General features: G+C 39.6%; 1 protein-coding gene across 1 annotated transcript in view; it reads left to right on the top strand.

Annotated features, from left to right (window-relative positions):
* The window catches only part of LOC131927119 (uncharacterized), a 39,023-nt gene extending 33,884 nt beyond the window's left edge, over positions 1 to 5,139 (top strand). Inside the window, exons 8-10 of the mRNA XM_059282786.1 lie at positions 4,068 to 4,184; positions 4,572 to 4,681; positions 4,993 to 5,139. Coding sequence (XP_059138769.1) covers positions 4,068 to 4,184; positions 4,572 to 4,681; positions 4,993 to 5,139 — 374 coding nt within the window. The remainder of the gene's footprint in view (positions 1 to 4,067; positions 4,185 to 4,571; positions 4,682 to 4,992) is intronic.
* The last annotated feature ends 14,253 nt before the right edge of the window (positions 5,140 to 19,392 follow it).

Raw genomic sequence — 19,392 nt, 5'->3', positions numbered from 1 at the left:
TCCTTTGGGTTTGGTGTTGTACTTGTCTACAGTCTAGAATCTCAGGCATCTTAGCCAAGGTCCACACAATTTCATCCTTTGGGTTTGGTGTTGTACTTGTCTACAGTCTAGAATCTCAGGCATCTTAGCCAAGGTCCACACAATTTCATCCTTTGGGTTTGGTGTTGTACTTGTCTACAGTCTAGAATCTCAGGCATCTTAGCCAAGGTCCACATAATTTCATCCTTTGGGTTTGGTGTTGTTCTTGTCTACAGTCTAGAATCTCAGGCATCTTAGCCAAGGTCCACACAATTTCATCCTTTGGGTTTGGTGTTGTACTTGTCTACAGTCTAGAATCTCAGGCATCTTAGCCAAGGTCCACACAATTTCATCCTTTGGGTTTGGTGTTGTACTTGTCTACAGTCTAGAATCCCAGGCATCTTAGCCAAGGTCCACACAATTTCATCCTTTGGGGCTGTAGTTCTTTACATGGCCTAATCGATAATGGTCGAAATGGGCTTTAGTTCAGGTATAGGCCTACATCTTTGCATTATGTTTAGGTACACAACCTAGCCTTTGGTTTAGGTTTATTTTCTTGCCTTTGGTTAAGGTAGAACAGTTTACTTTGATTTGAATTTACATCAACACTAACCCCCCCCCCCCTCCCCGCTTATAGTTATTACCTCTGGTTGAGGTCTACATTCTTGTCTAGTTACCGAAAAACTCATTGTTCACCTCGCTGTTCTATTTCACAGGTTGAGTCTTCAGGTTGATGTCGCTATTGTTACCTTTTATGGTGGACACTATTATACACATTGTTAGTAGTAACCCATTTCATAATTTACTGCAGCTGAAATTTATATCGAATACGTCAATGCGGTTTTAAAAAATACCCAGATGAAAGAATATTTCCACATTACGATTACATTTTGTGTGTGAAAATAGCTTAGATGGTTGTCTATATAGGCTCGGTTATTGGCCTATTTCTACAGCTGACCGTTTTCCGTGTTAACGCGTACTCTAAGTGGCTTAAATTCGTGACTTTAATTTTTTTTCTCACTCCGTATACCGTTAATAATAATATTTTAAAATAACCTATTTGTAGAAATGTGTTTCTGAATTTTACCATACAGGCCTATTGGAAGAAGCGACCTTGCATCCTCATCTCCTATGTGAATATCGATTTTTACTGTCAAAACAGATCCTTCCCTCCCCCCATCTTCCTCGTAAAAAAGTCTTCAATGTAATAACGGTGTATTCGTCAATCATTGATGTAAATGTGCCCAGTTGTTTACCGGCAGTTCTGGATCTTGGCAACATTTATTGCAGGACCCTACGTCACACGATCACTGACCTCTGCTCACTTTGTCTCAGGTCGCACTTCTGTTAGGTAATCGTTAGAAGATACTTCCATGTAGAAAGGGAACTGGCCGATAGTTATCTGAATCTATTGGCATCTCGCGACAGACGGAATCCTTTGGTATCTCGCGACAGACGCAATCCTTTGGTATCTTGCGACAGACGGAATCCTTTGGTATCTCGCGACAGAAGGAATCCTTTGGTATCTCGCGACAGACGGAATCCTTTGGTATCTCGCGACAGACGGAATCCTTTGGTATCTCGCGACAGACGCAATCCTTTGGTATCTCGCGACAGACGGAATCCTTTGGTATCTCGCGACAGACGGAATCCTTTGGTATCTCGCGACAGACGGAATCCTTTGGTATCTTGCGACAGACGGAATCCTTTGGTATCTCGCGACAGACGGAATCCTTTGGGATTTCGCGAGACAGAATCCCCCCCCCCCCCCCCCCCCCCCCCGATTTCTCACTAACGAAATGATATTATCAAATAAAAATCAGTGGAATAGTAAAAGAGACAAACAGTAGCCTTCACCATCCGACAGTAGCAGGTATGGCATTCAGTAGATGCTACTTTCACCGCCTCATCGAACATTATGTTCCACCTCTGCCTGCAGTCCCTGAAGGTTCGAGGATTTACTGGGAATGTCCTTTCATACATTTGGCCGGTACGTCGTTGTTTCCATCTTGAGCCGAGTCTAAGTTGTTGGGTGCCACGTTTCATCAACGCTCCGGCTAATTAATGCCTAGGTGGAAGTCTATGATTTTACCTTAGCTTCTATTAGAGAGCTGGGTGAGGTCGATTGGTAATAGCTTGGGCGATTATGGCGGTTGGCGAAGATCGAACTGGGAGAAGGGAGTGGGGGTGAAGCCATGACATTAAAGGGAGAGCACTTTGTAAGGTTACCCGGTCCTTCTGGCTACTTTCCCTTTGTTCAGTGTTGATCGGTTTTTATTTTTTTTTATTTTTTCGTGTCCTTTAGGCTTCTTGGGTTACACTTTTTAAACTTTGACATTTAATCTTTTTTTTTTTTTTTGTTTGAATAAAATATAAACAGCCGTAAGCCCTTGCAAGGGGTGGGAGTAAGGCATACTGCTGATAATGTTTACAGCCGGTGTGTTTCACCCCCCCCCCCCTTCCCCTCCTCCTCTGGAAGGCTCACAGCAACAGGAGCTCTTCTTCGCTGAAAATAAAAATCAATATTGCCTCAGCAGCGTGACAGGGCGTGGCCCAACCCATTTAGTAATGGACGGATAATGAGCACCTCTGCTTTATAGGAGGAGCGGCGGAGACCGGCACGATAGACTTGTTGCGTCAGCCGAACCTCCCAGCGCCCTCTGGCGGACACGGGTTTTCGCGCCGTGTCGCCTGAGAGGTTTGACCTTTGGTGAGCATGCCGGGAGATGGGGGACTAGCCCCAGCCAGATATGACGGCATTAGAGAAATGGGGTTGAAATGTGTGGCCGCGACTAGCCTCGAGGCGTGAGTGACAACCTCACTTTGGACAAAAAGGCATCATGGGAAGGCCGCGGTTATGGGCCAGGGATGCCAGTAGTTGTATGAACTGTAGTAGAGAGATGAGCAGTGGTCCTCGAACAGTTTCTTCCCCCAGTGGCGTAGCTAGAGGAGGGCGGGTGGGGCGGCCGCCCCGGGCGCCGACCCCTAAGGGGGCGCCAAAAAGGGTTTTTAAAAAAGCTCATTTTAAGTAGGGTATTGAATTATATATACAATTAGACATCAATTGTGAACCACCACAATAGAAACCTTTATGAATAGTGTGTGGTTAAGAGCACCACATACCTTTCCAACTGTTTGGGTGGGGGGGGGTTCACCAACTTGAATAACTATATATATATATATAGTTGCAAGAGGCGCAAAATGGATGGTTCGCCACGGGCGCCGGAAAGGGTCGCTACGCCTCTGTCTCTCTCCCCCCCCCCCCCCAACAATATGGAATTTATATAGTCATATACTTTTACTTGTGTACGCCCCCCCTCCCCGAAAATGTAGACTGCCCCCCCCCCCCCTCCAAAATATCAAGTGCCCCCCCCCCCCCCCCCCCCCCCCCCAGGGAAAAAAGTCTGGAAGAAACACTGTCCTCGACATGTGTGTCCAGCACCCCCACTGAGACATTGGTTGAGGCTGAATGTATGGCAGGAGAATGAAGTTCAAAGTATATGGGCCAGAGAAAAATTATTTATTTATGCCATGTTAGCAAAAAATATTTAAAACCAAAGTAGAATCCATACATATCTTTAAGATGGAAATATTATGGAAAAAAATGCATGTCCCTTTTAAGTTTCAAACTTTTTTGTGTTTGTTTTTAAGAAATAGAATTGACCAAAATATATAATTTGTTTATCATACTGCTACATAAGGCAGGGAATGTTCGTGTAGCCTCCTACTGAAATATCTCAAGCAACATCCAGATCTTATCTAGCTGTTGTTATACTAAGCATTCCACACCCTTGGTCTTTGTGGGCCCAGTCTGTATCCTCATCTGCCATTCCCTTCATTTACCACTGCAGCCATCTTCTCAATCTTACAATATTAAACATATAGATAGAAAAAGTAAAGGTAAATAGATAGGGGTGAAGTGAACCATCAATAAATAAGTAATGCCACCTCCCTAATGTTGACATATATATAGTATCTAAAGAAAATGACAAAGCTGTTTCAAAACAATATCCCAAACTTGTTGCATAATTTTAAATCTTGTTTTTCAGGATTTCTGGACAAGGGCGTCCAGATGGACGAACCTGATGGTGGCGGTGTGCCAGTTCGTTCTGGCTGTCAGTTGCCTTCTATGTCAGACATGCTCATCTGTTACCCCACACAGACAGGTAAGTTTGTCAGACATACGAGTCAGACATGCTCATCTGTCATCTTTTGTTGCCCCTACACTGTCAGCTGATTCCATTTATTGAAGTGTCTTCTAGTATTGAGGCAATACATTTCACATTTGTTAATTTTTCAGTCAACCTGTTTGTTTAAAACAAATTTGCTTGCATTCTAAATACATCCTCACAAATGTTTAGGAATCATTCAAAATATTTCAGCTTGAACCTGATTCTTTAAACAATTTTCTTTGAAAATTTTGACCATGACTATTATCCTCTTTAACTTTCACCACTTTCCCAGTAAATGATAGATTAGACTGCTAGGACTGTATTGATTATATGTGTCTAGTTTTAGTTGTTTTGATTTGACCTATTATTCCCCTCGCTCAGGTTATTACGCATGGAGAAACAGGGCCAGAGGATCCTGGTACATTGAGGCCATAGTCCAAGTCTTCATGCGCTACGCTAAAAATGAAGATATATGCGCCATGCTAAATAGGGTATGTTGGTACTTTCCATGTGATGTTTCAGAAAGTTTTTGTTTGTTTACTAAGTCATCATAGACGTAGTAAGTTAGGGTGGGTGGGGCGGCTTCCCCGGGCCCAGACCCAAGGGGAGGGGGGCTGCGTCCCTCTAAGCTGCGCGGTTGCACGGCATCGCAGTAGTTTTTAACTGCCGTGCAGTCATTTTGTACAATACATGTACCCTTGTATAAGACTTTTAGAACACAGCACACTAGAACTAGTTATTAAGAATCCAAACTTGATCCTAACCTAACCTGAGCAGTAATTGACCCTCCCCTCCCCTGCAGGTGAACCATGTAGTGAGCCGCAAGGTGTCTGAGTGTAACCTGAAGGAGATGAACAGCATGTCCCAGATGTCGGAGTACAAGAGCACCCTCAGGCAGCCACATCTCTTCCTGTTTCCCGGCATAGGCATGTCCAGCCAGGGGATGTAGTCTGCAGCCAGGGGATGTAGCCTGCGTCTGGCATTGTCTGACCAGGGCATGTAGTCTGCAGCCAGGGGATGTAGCCTGCGTCTGGCATTGTCTGACCAGGGCATGTAGTCTGCAGCCAGGGGATGTAGCCTGCGTCTGGCATTGTCTGGTCAGGGGGTGTAGCCTGCAGCCAGGGCATGTAGCCTGCGTCTGGCATTGTCTGACCACGTAATAGATCTGAAACAAATAAATAACTTCTTACTCTTTTAACATTGTTGAATTTCCACTTTTTGTCTTCTGAGAAATTATTTAACTCAAGACAAAAACATACTATAAAAATGTATTTGCAGCAATAAAATAATCAAAATAAAAGTAATCAATTTGAGTGATTGGTCAAGAAGGAATACTAAATAATTAATTGTAAGTCCGTGAACATGAAACAACCATTCCACTTATCCATCATTCCTCCCCAGTGGTTTAGCCCAAAGTGTTTTTTTTTACAAAATATTTCAATTGCTTGTTCTGAGGTAAGGTTAAAATTTCAGGTGTTTAATAAAAAAGAACCATGTATTAGCCATAAAATCCTATATGATTATAAAATAATACATAATTTTTTAGTTTATATTGGGAGTGTGGGGATTCAGCTTGTTGAATGAAATTGTAAGGGTGTCATTCATTGTATGGCAGGGATCCTTCAGTGTGTAGATTAAGTTATAAGGGGATCTTTTATTGTGTAGATTTAGTTCTAAGGGGATCATTTATTGTGTAGATTAAGTTATAAGGGGATCTTTTATTGTGTAAATTAAAAATGGGAATCTGTGTAGATGATGAGGTCTTTCACAAATAAAATCTACATTTGTGTTGATTGATTTCTAAACCACAGTAGTTTGACTATAGTTGACAAATCAATAGAAATTATGTCCAACCCAATCAACAAAGTGATTATATACTGAAATTAAAGTGTATGTTTTTAAAAAAAATATATAATTGTAACTAGAATAAAAACTACTGTCGTTCAAATTTTTGAACAAGTAATAGTTATATTTTATGTTTTAAACTCTTAATATTGTTAGACTGACTGCTAGTTTACAACAGAAAATGTACTTGAGTATTTTCATGTGTAATTCTTTCTTTTGATGTCAATCTGAGAGTTTTTCAAGTGTTGAGGCATGTTTTGCTATATTAGAGTTAGTGAATTTGTAACTAGTTTTGTTTCTACAGTACCATTGTATAGTAGAATACTTGTTTGGTTTTTTTTTATACTTTTGTTACATTTTTTTTTATAAACATGATTGCAAAAAAAAGTTATTAAAAATATGTTTGTGTGTGTGTAAATATTTAAATTGTAAATAGCATACGCTTATCTTGAGCTATTAATATATATATGGTAATTCAAATTAAATTGTAAATATAGATCTATTATAACCTGTGATTGTTCAAATATGCATTTCTATACAGGTGTCTGTCTAGGCTCTACAGGTGTCTGTCATAGGTGTCTGTCTAGGCTCTACAGGTGTCTGTCTAGGCTCTACAGGTGTCTGTCTAGGCTCTACAGCTGTCTGTCTAGGCTCTACAGGTGTCTGTCATAGGTGTCTGTCTAGGCTCTACAGGTGTCTGTCTAGGCTCTACAGGTGTCTGTCTAGGCTCTACAGGTGTCTGTCTAGGCTCTACAGGTGTCTGTCTAGGCTCTACAGCTGTCTGTCTAGGCTCTACAGGTGTCTGTCTAGGCTCTACAGGTGTCTGTCTAGGCTGTACAGGTGTCTGTCTAGGCTCTACAGCTGTCTGTCATAGGTGTCTGTCTAGGCTCTACAGGTGTCTGTCTAGGCTGTACAGGTGTCTGTCATAGGTGTCTGTCTAGGCTCTACAGGTGTCTGTCTAGGCTCTACAGGTGTCTGTCTAGGCTCTACAGCTGTCTGTCTAGGCTCTACAGGTGTCTGTCATAGGTGTCTGTCTAGGCTCTACAGGTGTCTGTCTAGGCTCTACAGGTGTCTGTCTAGGCTCTACAGGTGTCTGTCTAGGCTCTACAGGTGTCTGTCTAGGCTCTACAGCTGTCTGTCTAGGCTCTACAGGTGTCTGTCTAGGCTCTACAGGTGTCTGTCTAGGCTGTACAGGTGTCTGTCTAGGCTCTACAGCTGTCTGTCATAGGTGTCTGTCTAGGCTCTACAGGTGTCTGTCTAGGCTGTACAGGTGTCTGTCTAGGCTCTACAGCTGTCTGTCTAGGCTCTACAGCTGTCTGTCATAGGTGTCTGTCTAGGCTCTACAGGTGTCTGTCTAGGCTCTACAGGTGTCTGTCTAGGCTCTACAGGTGTCTGTCTAGGCTGTACAGGTGTCTGTCTAGGCTCTACAGCTGTCTGTCTAGGCTGTACAGGTGTCTGTCTAGGCTCTACAGCTGTCTGTCTAGGCTGTACAGGTGTCTGTCTAGGCTCTACAGCTGTCTGTCTAGGCTCTACAGGTGTCTGTCATAGGTGTCTGTCTAGGCTCTACAGGTGTCTGTCTAGGCTCTACAGCTGTCTGTCTAGGCCTTGAATTAGTTTTACTCGTGCTAATGAAAATTATGTCATCAATGTGTATTTTCTCCAGCTGTCCATTATAGTTAATGGTTTCCTTTAAGTAAGAGATGCTTTAAAAGTTTCTTAGAGCACTGAACATTTGACATTTGTGTAGACAATTTAAACAGATACCAAACTCTTCTGGAAGCTTTCACTGAGATGGTGTTTGAAAAAGTAGATTCAAATGTTGCTGGGGGACTGTTGATTTTTTGTATTGAACTCTTTCAGTGTAGGTTATTTACAAGAGGTTAGAAGATGAATTTTATCCACCTGATGAAAACATTCTACACAAATAATTCTTTGACTTAAATAGTTTGCAAAGGTCTGAGTTATCATTCTTAATGGATCACTAGTTTGACATTCTGTGGCTTTTAAAGCAATGTATCCATGTACTATTTTTATTTAATTTATTTATACTTATTTATGTTTAAAGCTCAAAAAAAGGTAAACTGAATAGATATTTGGTTTTAAAATTATTTTATATATTTTTAGAAGTTAAAAAAAAAAAGTTTTTAAAAAAAGTTGGCTAATATATAGGGATGTAGATATATATAAAATAATTTTGAATTGGCATTATGTCTGTAAACACTACTTTTTTAAAAAACTATTTTTTTGTTTTTGTATCTTATTCTCCACTAGGTGTGTCATAGATCTGCAATTTCAATGTGTTCATTTTTTTTTCTATCTCACCAGATAGATTTTTCTAAAGAATCCTTCCACACTTTGTTATACCACACAATTTTTTATAACCAGGCACGCAAGCTTAGAAAGTGAGGCAAATTGTTCTTTTTTGTCACTTTGATCTGATATTTGTTGTATTCAAAATGTAATCTCTGTTGAGTGGATGTGTCAAGCTGAAATGTTGACAGCATGTTTGTTGAGGAGTTTGTGTTGATCCTTACCTAGTATTAAAACCTCCTGACAGTATCAGTATAGCGTTGTTGGTAGCATACCACGTAACTTACAATACAATGTACTATACAGCCTACCATAATACATACCATATAACGTACCATTCAAATAACAATACGATCAACCATACAACGAGTAGCGGGACATGGCGTGGGTCGGGGTCTACACCGGGTGACATTATTTAGGGGTGCGACCAGATAAAAAATTATAAATATCATTGTCGAAAACAATTATTTACCCATTTTAAAAAAAATCAGGGGAGGGGGAGTGACACCAAATCAAAAATCCAAATTGTTGGAGGGGGGTGGGGGTGACACCCAACCTAGTGATGCCACAACATACCATACAACTTATCATATAGATATAACTTATTCTCCACCATCTTCCCATTTTCTAAATTACACATAATTCATTCGTAGGCGTGGCCATATCAATTGTAAGATTGAACAAAGGCAGCCTGTAACATTACAATCAACCCACACCTTTATTGTATTGATGCATCCTCCAGACTGTAAACATTCTACTTGTTGCACATTTTATTAGGACATTTTCATCTCTTTTAGCTGTAAGAAACCACTTAAGCCATTTTATTTCAACCATCTTTTTAACTTACTTTCTTCATTTTTAAAATTGAATCTAAATGTAATTCTTTATAAGTTGGGTCTCTTTTTTTTAAATTCTTATTATATTTTAAAAAATCAAAATGTAGGATAAACATTTTTTTTTAACTGTTAGGTTTTGTTAACCGGACAGGATTTAGTTTTGCTTTTACTCTGACTAGAGTTGTGAAGTTTGAGTTCTGAATGTACCTCTCTAAAAAAAATGTTGGTTTTGCATCCCTCTAAAACACTCTAAAAAGTAGTTTTTGTGAGTGAGGTCTGTTGCACATTCCCTATAGGTCTGGGTGTGTTAGGTCTACATTCCCCATAGGTCCTGGTGTGTTAGGTCTACATTCCCCATAGGTCCTGGTGTGTGAGGTCTACATTCCCCATAGGTCTGGGTGTGTTAGGTCTACATTCCCCATAGGTCTGGGTATGTTAGGTCTACATTCCCCATAGGTCCTGGTGTGTTAGGTCTACATTCCCCATAGGTCTGGGTGTATTAGGTCTACATTTCCCATAGGTCTGGGTGTGTTAGGTCTACATTCCCCATAGGTCTGGGTATGTTAGGTCTACATTCCCCATAGGTCCTGGTGTGTTAGGTCTACATTCCCCATAGGTCCTGGTGTGTGAGGTCTACATTCCCCATAGGTCTGGGTGTGTTAGGTCTACATTTCCCATAGGTCTGGGTGTTAGGTCTACATTCCCCATAGGTCTGGGTGTGTTAGGTCTACATTCACCATAGATCTGGGTGTGTTAGGTCTACATTCCCCATAGGTCTGGGTATGTTAGGTCTACTTTCCCCATAGGTCCTGGTGTGTTAGGTCTACATTCCCCATAGGTCCTGGTGTGTTAGGTCTACATTCCCCATGGGTCTGGGTGTGTTAGGTCTACATTCCCCATAGGTCTGGGTGTGTTAGGTCTACATTTCCCATAGGTCTGGGTGTTAGGTCTACATTCCCCATAGGTCTGGGTGTGTTAGGTCTACATTCACCATAGATCTGGGTGTGTTAGGTCTACATTCCCCATAGGTCCTGGTGTGTTAGGTCTACATTCCCCATAGGTCCTGGTGTGTTAGGTCTACATTCCCCATAGGTCCTGGTGTGTTAGGTCTACATTCCCCATAGGTCCTGGTGTGTGAGGTCTACATTCCCCATAGGTCCTGGTGTGTTAGGTCTACATTCCCCATAGGTCCTGGTGTGTTAGGTCTACATTCCCCATAGGTCCTGGTGTGTGAGGTCTACATTCCCCATAGGTCCTGGTGTGTTAGGTCTACATTCCCCATGGGTCTGGGTGTGTTAGGTCTACATTCCCCATAGGTCTGGGTGTGTTAGGTCTACATTTTCCATAGGTCTGGGTGTTAGGTCTACATTCCCCATAGGTCTGGGTGTGTTAGGTCTACATTCACCATAGATCTGGGTGTGTTAGGTCTACATTCCCCATAGGTCTGGGTATGTTAGGTCTACATTCCCCATAGGTCCTGGTGTGTTAGGTCTACATTCCCCATAGGTCCTGGTGTGTTAGGTCTACATTCCCCATAGATCTGGGTGTGTAAGGTCTACATTCCCCATAGGTCTGGGTGTGTTAGATCTACATTCCCCATAGGTCTGGGTGTGTTAGGTCTACATTCCCCATAGGTCTGGGTGTGTTAGGTCTACATTCCCCATAGGTCTGGGTGTGTTAGATCTACATTCCCCATAGGTCTGGGTGTGTTAGGTCTACATTCCCCATAGGTCTGGGTGTGTTAGGTCTACATTCCCCCATAGGTCAAGTTGTGTTAGGTCTACATTCCCCATAGGTCTGGTTGTGTTGGGTCTACATTCCCCATAGGTCTGGGTGTGTTAGGTCTACATTCCCCATAGGTCTGGGTGTGTTAGGTCTACATTCCCCATGGGTCTGGGTATGTTAGGTCTACATTCCCCATAGGTCTGGATGTGTGAGGTCTACATTTCCCATAGGTCTGGGTGTGTTAGGTCTACATTCCCCATAGGTCTGGGTGTGTTAGGTCTACATTCCCCATAGGTCTGGGTGTGTTAGGTCTACATTCACCATGGGTCTGGGTATGTTAGGTCTACATTCCCCATAGGTCCTGGTGTGTTAGGTCTACATTCCCCATAGGTCCTGGTGTGTGAGGTCTACATTCCCCATAGGTCTGGGTGTGTTAGGTCTACATTCCCCATAGGTCTGGGTGTGTTAGGTCTACATTCCCCATTGGGTGTGAAGGAAGAAGACAAGAAAACAGGTGTGACCGCCATGGCTCCCTGATGCCTTGTATGTTTTAACATAAGTGGCGCAACAATTTGACGGCCAATTATCTGAAGCTGCACGTCAGCCATCTGCTATTATGCAGTCAATGCTTGGTTTCATCAATACCTTTTACTGCCTGGCTCTTTTTATGTAAATGTCAGAGAATGTCAATTTGTTGCTTGTCTATTTTGCTGTAAATATCTTCAAAGATAAGACTGTACGGTGATTTTATCAGATATTTATCTGCTCTGTGATTTCACGTGAGGTTGAAAAAAATGGCGGCCGTGTTTTTAGCTTGATACAGCAGTCGAAGCAGTAGAAAAATTTCTAGAACCTTAGTACAGTATTGATGGTCACAAGGCAGGCAAACATCAATAGGGGGATGAGTCAGTTTTATACACGGTTTGTTACTGTTATGTAGAAGCAATTTGAGCATGTAGTTAACCCTTTAAAGCCATTATGCATTTTTTTTAATGTTGTTTTACATCGCCCTGCATAAGACTTGTTTGTATTGGGTTAAAATGTTAAGTTTTATTATATTTGAAGGTATAGTGTAGGCCTATGTTTATGTACCTTTATTTTCAAGATTTGAAGCTTAAAAAATCATAGTCTTTCTTGTCTGTTCATATGAATATTGTCCCTTTAGTTGTCACTATATCGTCTCCCTTTTTTGCTATTTCAATATCACTCTTTAAATTACATCATCCGGCTATCTCTCCTTATAAAATGGCATGCTGTTCTCTCCTTTTTAATTCTACTCTATATGATACAATCATTATGTTACATGGCAAACAAATTGAAACACTTAAAGCACTAAACAGTGCTCATGTGATAAACAAAGATGTGCACACAAAAAAAACTGAACTACAACACTTAAGTTGTAAGATGTGTCTTCTTTTACAAGAAGGAAGTTTAAATTGAAGTAATTTAATTCATAATTTCAAAACTAAACACTCCAAAACGACAACTTTAGGGAAACCACTTTTTCGAGGTCTTCTGGTGTACTAGAGTTAGCTCAAAACAATGGTTGTCTCTTGTGCAGTTTTTTCTTATATATCAGTCATCTTTTGTATTGTTTCAGTCACCTTTGTAATGGTTCAGTCATCTATCGTAATGGATCAGACATTTTTCGTTTCGGCTAATTCATCTATTGTGTTGTTTCATCTTGTTTTTTCGTAGAATTTTAAGCTTTAAAAAAAAACCAACTCACATTTTCAATGCTAATTTTTGAAAACTTGCATAATATTTTCAACACTATGTAATCTCAAGTGAGGCTCCCCCTGGGTTAATTCAATTAGCAGGGGAAGTAGAGTGGAGCAAGCCGATTGAGACAAAGATTTTCAGCCTGTGAGATGAATGCCACTGTTACAAGTGTCAGCGCTTGTATATAATTACAGCCTTATGGATCCTAGGTTGGTCTCTTTGTTCTTGAATCAATATCCATTCATAAAGCATGGCCTGGCTGGATACAGATGTTATCAGTGATGTTCTCAATGTTTTGTCTCATGTGGAGTTGTTTGGTGTGGTGCCAAATCTTAGTTCACACACACTGGTCTGTCACTGAGGTGGGTCAACACTAGGGAGAGTTGAAAACCTGTAAACCTTAGCAGTAATTTGGTACTTAAGGGAGAGATATTGAATCTCTGTTGAAACGATTGTCACAATATTTGTGGGTTTGAGTAATCTAGTAGCACAATTTGTTCATAATATGGCATTGGGAAGTCTATTTTTACAATATTTGTGTTCAATGCAAGTGGGTTTGAGTAATCTATTAGCACAATATGTTTATAATATCAAGCCATAGGAAGTCCGATTTCACAATTTTTGTACGAATGGTTAGAATTAAAACAGAAAGATATGACCCTAATGTTCTCTGGCCACAAACTTCTAATTTTTAAATTTCTTTTTTAATAATTAATACACACATACACACAAATTTAATAAAAAGTAGAATTGTTAGTAGATTTTTCCATATTCATAGCAACCATGCTGTGTTTTTTTTTATCAAACTTCATAACAAACTTGCATTTACAAGCATACGCTTCATCTGTTGTCTCATCATGTTTACATTTTTAAAATACTGCTGATTAGTGTAGCAATGCTATAGACATGCAATGACCACTATTTTTACACTGAATACCCATTTTGTGGAATGTATTTTTGAATGGAATCAAATGTTTACTTACATTAAAGCAGCTATATACATTTGGTAGTATAACACTCAGTATTCTTTCATATGCAAGCATCACTTTATTGCAGATAGATCAAGGCCAATGCTCATAGTTTTTACTGTTGTAGATACTTAAATGTTAACTTGGTGCAGCACTTTATTACTGAGAGACCAAGGCCATTGCACTTAGTTCAATATTACTTATATGATGGATATTTTATTCTTAGATAGTGCATTAATGAAAGAAATTATAAGACAGTTAATACACTTGAATAATTTTGTAACTTTTAATTACAATCTCAATATATTATTAATTGATTTTAAATCATTTTTATGTAATGAAACTCGTGTAATAAACTTTGTAAATCCTTTGAAGGTGGAGCTATTATAATTCATGGACAATTTGGTCGGTAATTTATTCATAAACTAATTATGTTAGGACAACTAATTCATCATGCTTTAATAGACCATTGGTATTTTATTCACAAATTGAGTATTAAAACATTGTATCAGTCACACATCTTGTTATGAGATGATTCCCTCACATTCCAATTTTATCTGCCGTCCAGAACTTGGGTACATCATACACTGCCATTTCAGGGGAATCATCTGCAATGTTATACGAGTTCACTTCATCTGCAAACTTTTTCATTTGTTTCATTTTTTTTCCGAAAAGTTATTTTTTTTTTAACTTAATTTTTTTTTAACTCTTTTTATTTTACTCTTTATAAAAGTTAAAAGAAAATAAGAAAATAATAGTAACTGGTCTTTATCTTCTAGTTTGTTGATGTCATATTGTCTTTAATTCAGCATTTTGACGAGGATTGGTTTTCTTCTTTACATGACCAAAGCTTTTATTAATTTTTGTAATCTCTAGATAATGCTTACACTTGTACTGTTTTAAATATTTTAAGTTGTAATTTTACAATTGTAAGTAGTTATATCTTCACCATTCTAAAAATTGATGTATTAATTTTTAAATCAATTTTAATCAATTATGTTTTTACCATTTGTACTGTTTTAAAAAAAATTATTGTTTTGTGTGATTGGTAGTGTAGGTTTTAATAATTTTTTCAATACTATCTAATTGTTAAAATGTCTCAAATTCTATGTAAAGTGTAAAAAAAAAATATTTTAATTAGTTTTTTTTTTTTTTTTTTTTGTACTAGAGAAATCAATAACAACGAGCAGACAATAAAATGTATTTATAACCAAACTTTTGTGTTGTGTGAGGGGTGGAGGGGCGGAATGAACAAAATCCTCTTCACTTCGGAGCTTGGGTCTATATTTAGTACGGACACGCCCGTAATAAGGCCAAGCTTTGTACAAAAGCATTACAGCGTTACGTCACATGGGTTGGGTTATTGGGGGGGGGGGTTATACCACGTGGGTTGGGGGTTATAACAAGATGGGGGAAGGGTCAGATTTATGTGCAACCAGTGGCGTAGCCAGGATCGTCTCAAGGGGGGGGGTCCAATTTTTACCCTGGAACAAACTTTCGATTTGCACCCCCCCTCATACTTTTTCTATATACCGAGGGGTCTATGGCCCCCCTGCCTACGCCACTGTGTGCAACGTGGGTTGGTCCAAAAAATGCGACGGGGCAGTTTTTTGGTAATAACTCTAAGAATAAAAAAAAAAAAAAAAAGAAGTGTATAAATTTTTTTTGTAACTTTTTGGAGAGGGGGGTAAAGACTTGTGACGTCATTTTAGAAGAGTTCTGGCATTTTAGCAACAGTAGGTGGGGAGGTAACATTCGACTAAAGTCGCGTGACGCCAGTTACAGACGACTCCCCACCCCCCTGATTCGTCACACTTGTGGGGTTATTTATAGGTCATGTCTGATGTAGACTGGGTTGGGTGTGTCAAAATCCTGATGTGACATTCAGTCTTTAGCTTTAAGGTGTGTAGATAATATTGTTCGTCTAATGGGTCTGTGTCGAAAATCCAAAAATCTGCACACACAAACACACAAATACATCAACATGCCTTTTACTTAGGGTTGGGACGGTGTGGCCAAATGTTAGAACGTTTGACTGCTCATCCAAAAGTCTCAAGTTCGGGACACGCACTCGAGGCCGTACGAGTCCACTTTAGGGAAGGTAAAGGCGGCTGGGCATAGTGCTGACAACACTATCCCTTCGTATGACAAGGTCACTTACTGGAACTCTACTTCACCTGCCGTTTGGACCGAGAAGGTGCTTTACTACTTTGGGTTGTTCTATGTCAACAAATCTTTACTTGAGTTAGTGATCGTCCATAAATGACGTCACACTCGAAGGGGGGGAAGGTTTCGCAATTTTTTTGATGGTGTGTGCCGAAGGGGAGGTGGGGGGGGGGGGGGTTCAGATGGTGTGACGTCACACTTTAGCATTATAAAAAAAACAATGTTAGAAAACGTATTTTAGCCGTTATTTCGCGTTTTAGAAACGTTATTAATAAATTGTAAAAGAAAGTGATTAAAATACTCTTTAATTGATAGAGTTCAGACAAGAGTTTTGGAAAATATCGATGTTTTAAGAAAAATTCAAAGGGGGAGGGGGGGGGGGGGTAAGCTGATGTGTGACGTCATTGTAGGGGGGTCTGGCCTTTTGTGACGATGAGTGACGGAGGGGAGGAGGTAAAAAGCGTGACGTCTTTTATGGATGACCCCTTAGATCTATATGTTGTTTTTTAGTTTTCCCATTGAAAGACTCGTATAAGTCTATGAGATCGATTATCAGAGCTAAGGATATCATAACAGGTTGTTTTAGACTCAATATTCTGCCTCAAAACTATAAATAGCGATAAATCACATGACACCCGTACGCCGCATCGGCAGGGGGTATCTGGTTCACGTGTCATCGATACAGTTTTTTAACTCACCGAAGACGGAAGGGCGTGGCATTTAGCTGTAGCATGACTGCAGGAGCTTACACCGGTGACGTAGTTGACGGCACGCACTGCGTGAGGTCGTATGCTGGAGAACATTGAGAACATTGTTGTCTCCCTTGCTCGCTGTTTCCTCTATAGCGCTTTTTTCGTGTTAGTTTTCACTTTTCACTACATTCGCCAGGTTATTTAGCGCCCTAGACAAAACTTATTAAAACGCCCCCTTTCACACAAATTAATTGCAAAAACATATGCATAAGAAAACAATAAATTTAAAGTGACTTATTAAATTATTATCAATTGCATAAACGTTACGAGTAGACTTCAAAATCTAAATCTAATTTTTTCGTGTCTTCTTCGTTTCTACTAATTCCGGTGTCGAAGCGTAATCACATTATATTGAAATCAGGGAGGCGGTGGGGGTATTTTCACCACCGCGAATACCTATAAGGCCTATATAGGCCATTTGGACCTAATTTGGGGGTGAACGGAAAAAAGTCACAGAAAAAAAGTCACAGTGGAAAAATTTTATCGGAAAAATGTCACAGAAATAAAGTCACAGAAAAAAAGTCACAAAAATCTTTTTAGAAATATTATTATTAATTTGTTAAGAATTGTAAAATTTTGTATGTTTATTGTTGTGGGTTGTATTTTTTTATAGCATAAATTGTTTATAGACGTTAAAAGCATTATAATTTATAACAATTGTAAGTAAAAATACTCTAAGATAATTAACACAACAATCTCAACTTTTGTTACGTATTTAGTTAAATAGGCGGCAGAAAAGTTAATTATAAAAGAAATTTAGGCACATTTTGCCGTAGGCTATTCTCTGGTCGGCCTCTCCTCAGTAGGCATTGTCCGAACATATTTTGTGTTGTTGACGTTATGCGTCAATGACAGCCTTTGAACCTTGTCGGCTTTCTGTTTTGATCCTAAGTTTTGTTATGTAATGAGCGTGATAAATGTGGGCAGTAAAGGTGGTTGAACTAAACATAACTATTGTTGCTATGAGTTGAGGGCAGCAAGTCAGATGAACTTACCATTTCACGGTAATTTAATATAAGTATTTAGGCCTAAAAAAACACGATGAAAAACGTGGACTTGGAAGTATTCTATTCAATGCTACTAATCTTAAGTTTAAAATAATCACAATCTACATACTTCATAATACATATTTTTTGATGAATTATAAAAACTCCTATGCGTACACAGCCTACACACATTACATTATATTTAATTAATCCTAAGTTAATTTGCACTCTCTTAATATTTAATACATAAAAATATTAACAAATATCATGCAAATATATATTTGTGACTTTTTTTCCTGTGACTTTTTTTTCCTGTGACTTTTTTCTGTGTTTTTTTTTTCCTGTGTTTTTTTTTTCCTGTGACTTTTTTTCCTACAATCAATTTGGGGAAGGGGGCGCAACAATTGGTAATTCATCCTGGGCGCCGAAATAAATCGCTACACCTTTGTATAATACCCTGTCTATAGTTAATATAATGTAATCAAAGAAATAAAGTTATTAGGTACTTTTTAAAAACGGAGATTACACATTTTTGCGCCCCACTATGGATAGCGCCCTAGGCGACCGCCTAGGTCGCCTTATAGGTAGCGCCGGCCCTGTACATACAAGAATTTTTCTTATAGAGTAGAATATACTGGTGTATTCCGATTATAAATTCCCTTACATGTATCAGTTGTTAAACAAACTAATTAGAACCCAACGAACCCTAATGCAACTATTTGGATTTTGCACATGATCTCTGTGTGGTGATGTAATATGTATGAAAGGTGTATACGTGGGGCGGATCACTGTGTGTGTGTATATATTCTGTAGCGAGGCCGGCTGTGTTGACGTGTATGTTGTTGTACGGAGTGAACGAGGGTACAAGGGAAGCGACTGGTCGAGTGATAGCGGTTATGTTGTGAGCGAAAGATAATGAGGTGTGTAGGAATAAATGGGTAGGACAGTTGAAGATTGGAGTAGAAAGGAACAGGTTGATGCGTAAATGGACAAGAAAATTCGTTGGATTAAACAGACTGTTATACCTAACCTCTATGAGTTTGTTGGTGTAGACGTATACCTGAGTGTACGTAATTCCTGTCGCCCTCACATTCTGCCCTTTCGCATATAGTCAACAACAAATGCAAAACTAATGCAGGCTACTAATGTGGTGGTAGCGATCAAGATGTTCCGGTAAGAATTTGCAAGGAAGAAAATAATAAAATATGTGAATAAATGCTTTTAACTTGATAAAAAAACAGTGTGGAATTCAAGTGAATTGCTAAGAAAAACAAACTCAGAATTTCGCAACAAATGTGAAATATGTAAAGGGAGAGACATAGAGAAGCTACAGGGCTTTATCAATATGTCTTTTATGAATATCTTGAAGGTACATTGGCCAACGTAATTTTAGTTTTAATCTTCGGTTCTGGAAGTGTTCAGATAATCACCAGTAAAGTTTCCTTTTTCGAACCAAACGGTTCATGGAGCAAGTGAAGTAGATGCACCTGTTTCTGTAACCTCAGCATATGAAGAAATCGTGTGGTCAGTTGGGTACCCATCGTAGTTGGGTGAACCAGGATTCGAACTCAGGGCACGCCGTTGATCACTAGTGAAGTGAGAAAAAGTATCATATTATCTAAACCTCGACCAGAGTTTCTTCCAGGTATCTCTTCGGGGCACTCCCTCCCCCCACCCAAACGAAATGAATTTTATATAGAAAATATATACTTTTAACAGTGTCTGCCCCCCCCCCCCCCCAAAAAAAAAAAAACAAACAAAAAAAAACAACTTCAAGTGCCCTTCCCGGAGAAAAATGGAGGAAACACCGACCTCGACTGTGTATAATTCAGTATCGCAGCTCAAAAATCACATTCAATGTTGAACTTTTTTGTCACCCTCAATAGGGGCAA

The sequence above is a fragment of the Physella acuta genome, unplaced genomic scaffold (assembly GCF_028476545.2).
Source record: "Physella acuta isolate Inbredline_101_S28 unplaced genomic scaffold, ASM2847654v3 ptg001374l, whole genome shotgun sequence".
In the NCBI taxonomy this organism is placed as follows: domain Eukaryota; kingdom Metazoa; phylum Mollusca; class Gastropoda; family Physidae; genus Physella; species Physella acuta.
The sequence above is the reverse complement of the archived record's forward strand: the minus strand, read 5'-3'. Positions and strand labels throughout refer to the sequence as shown.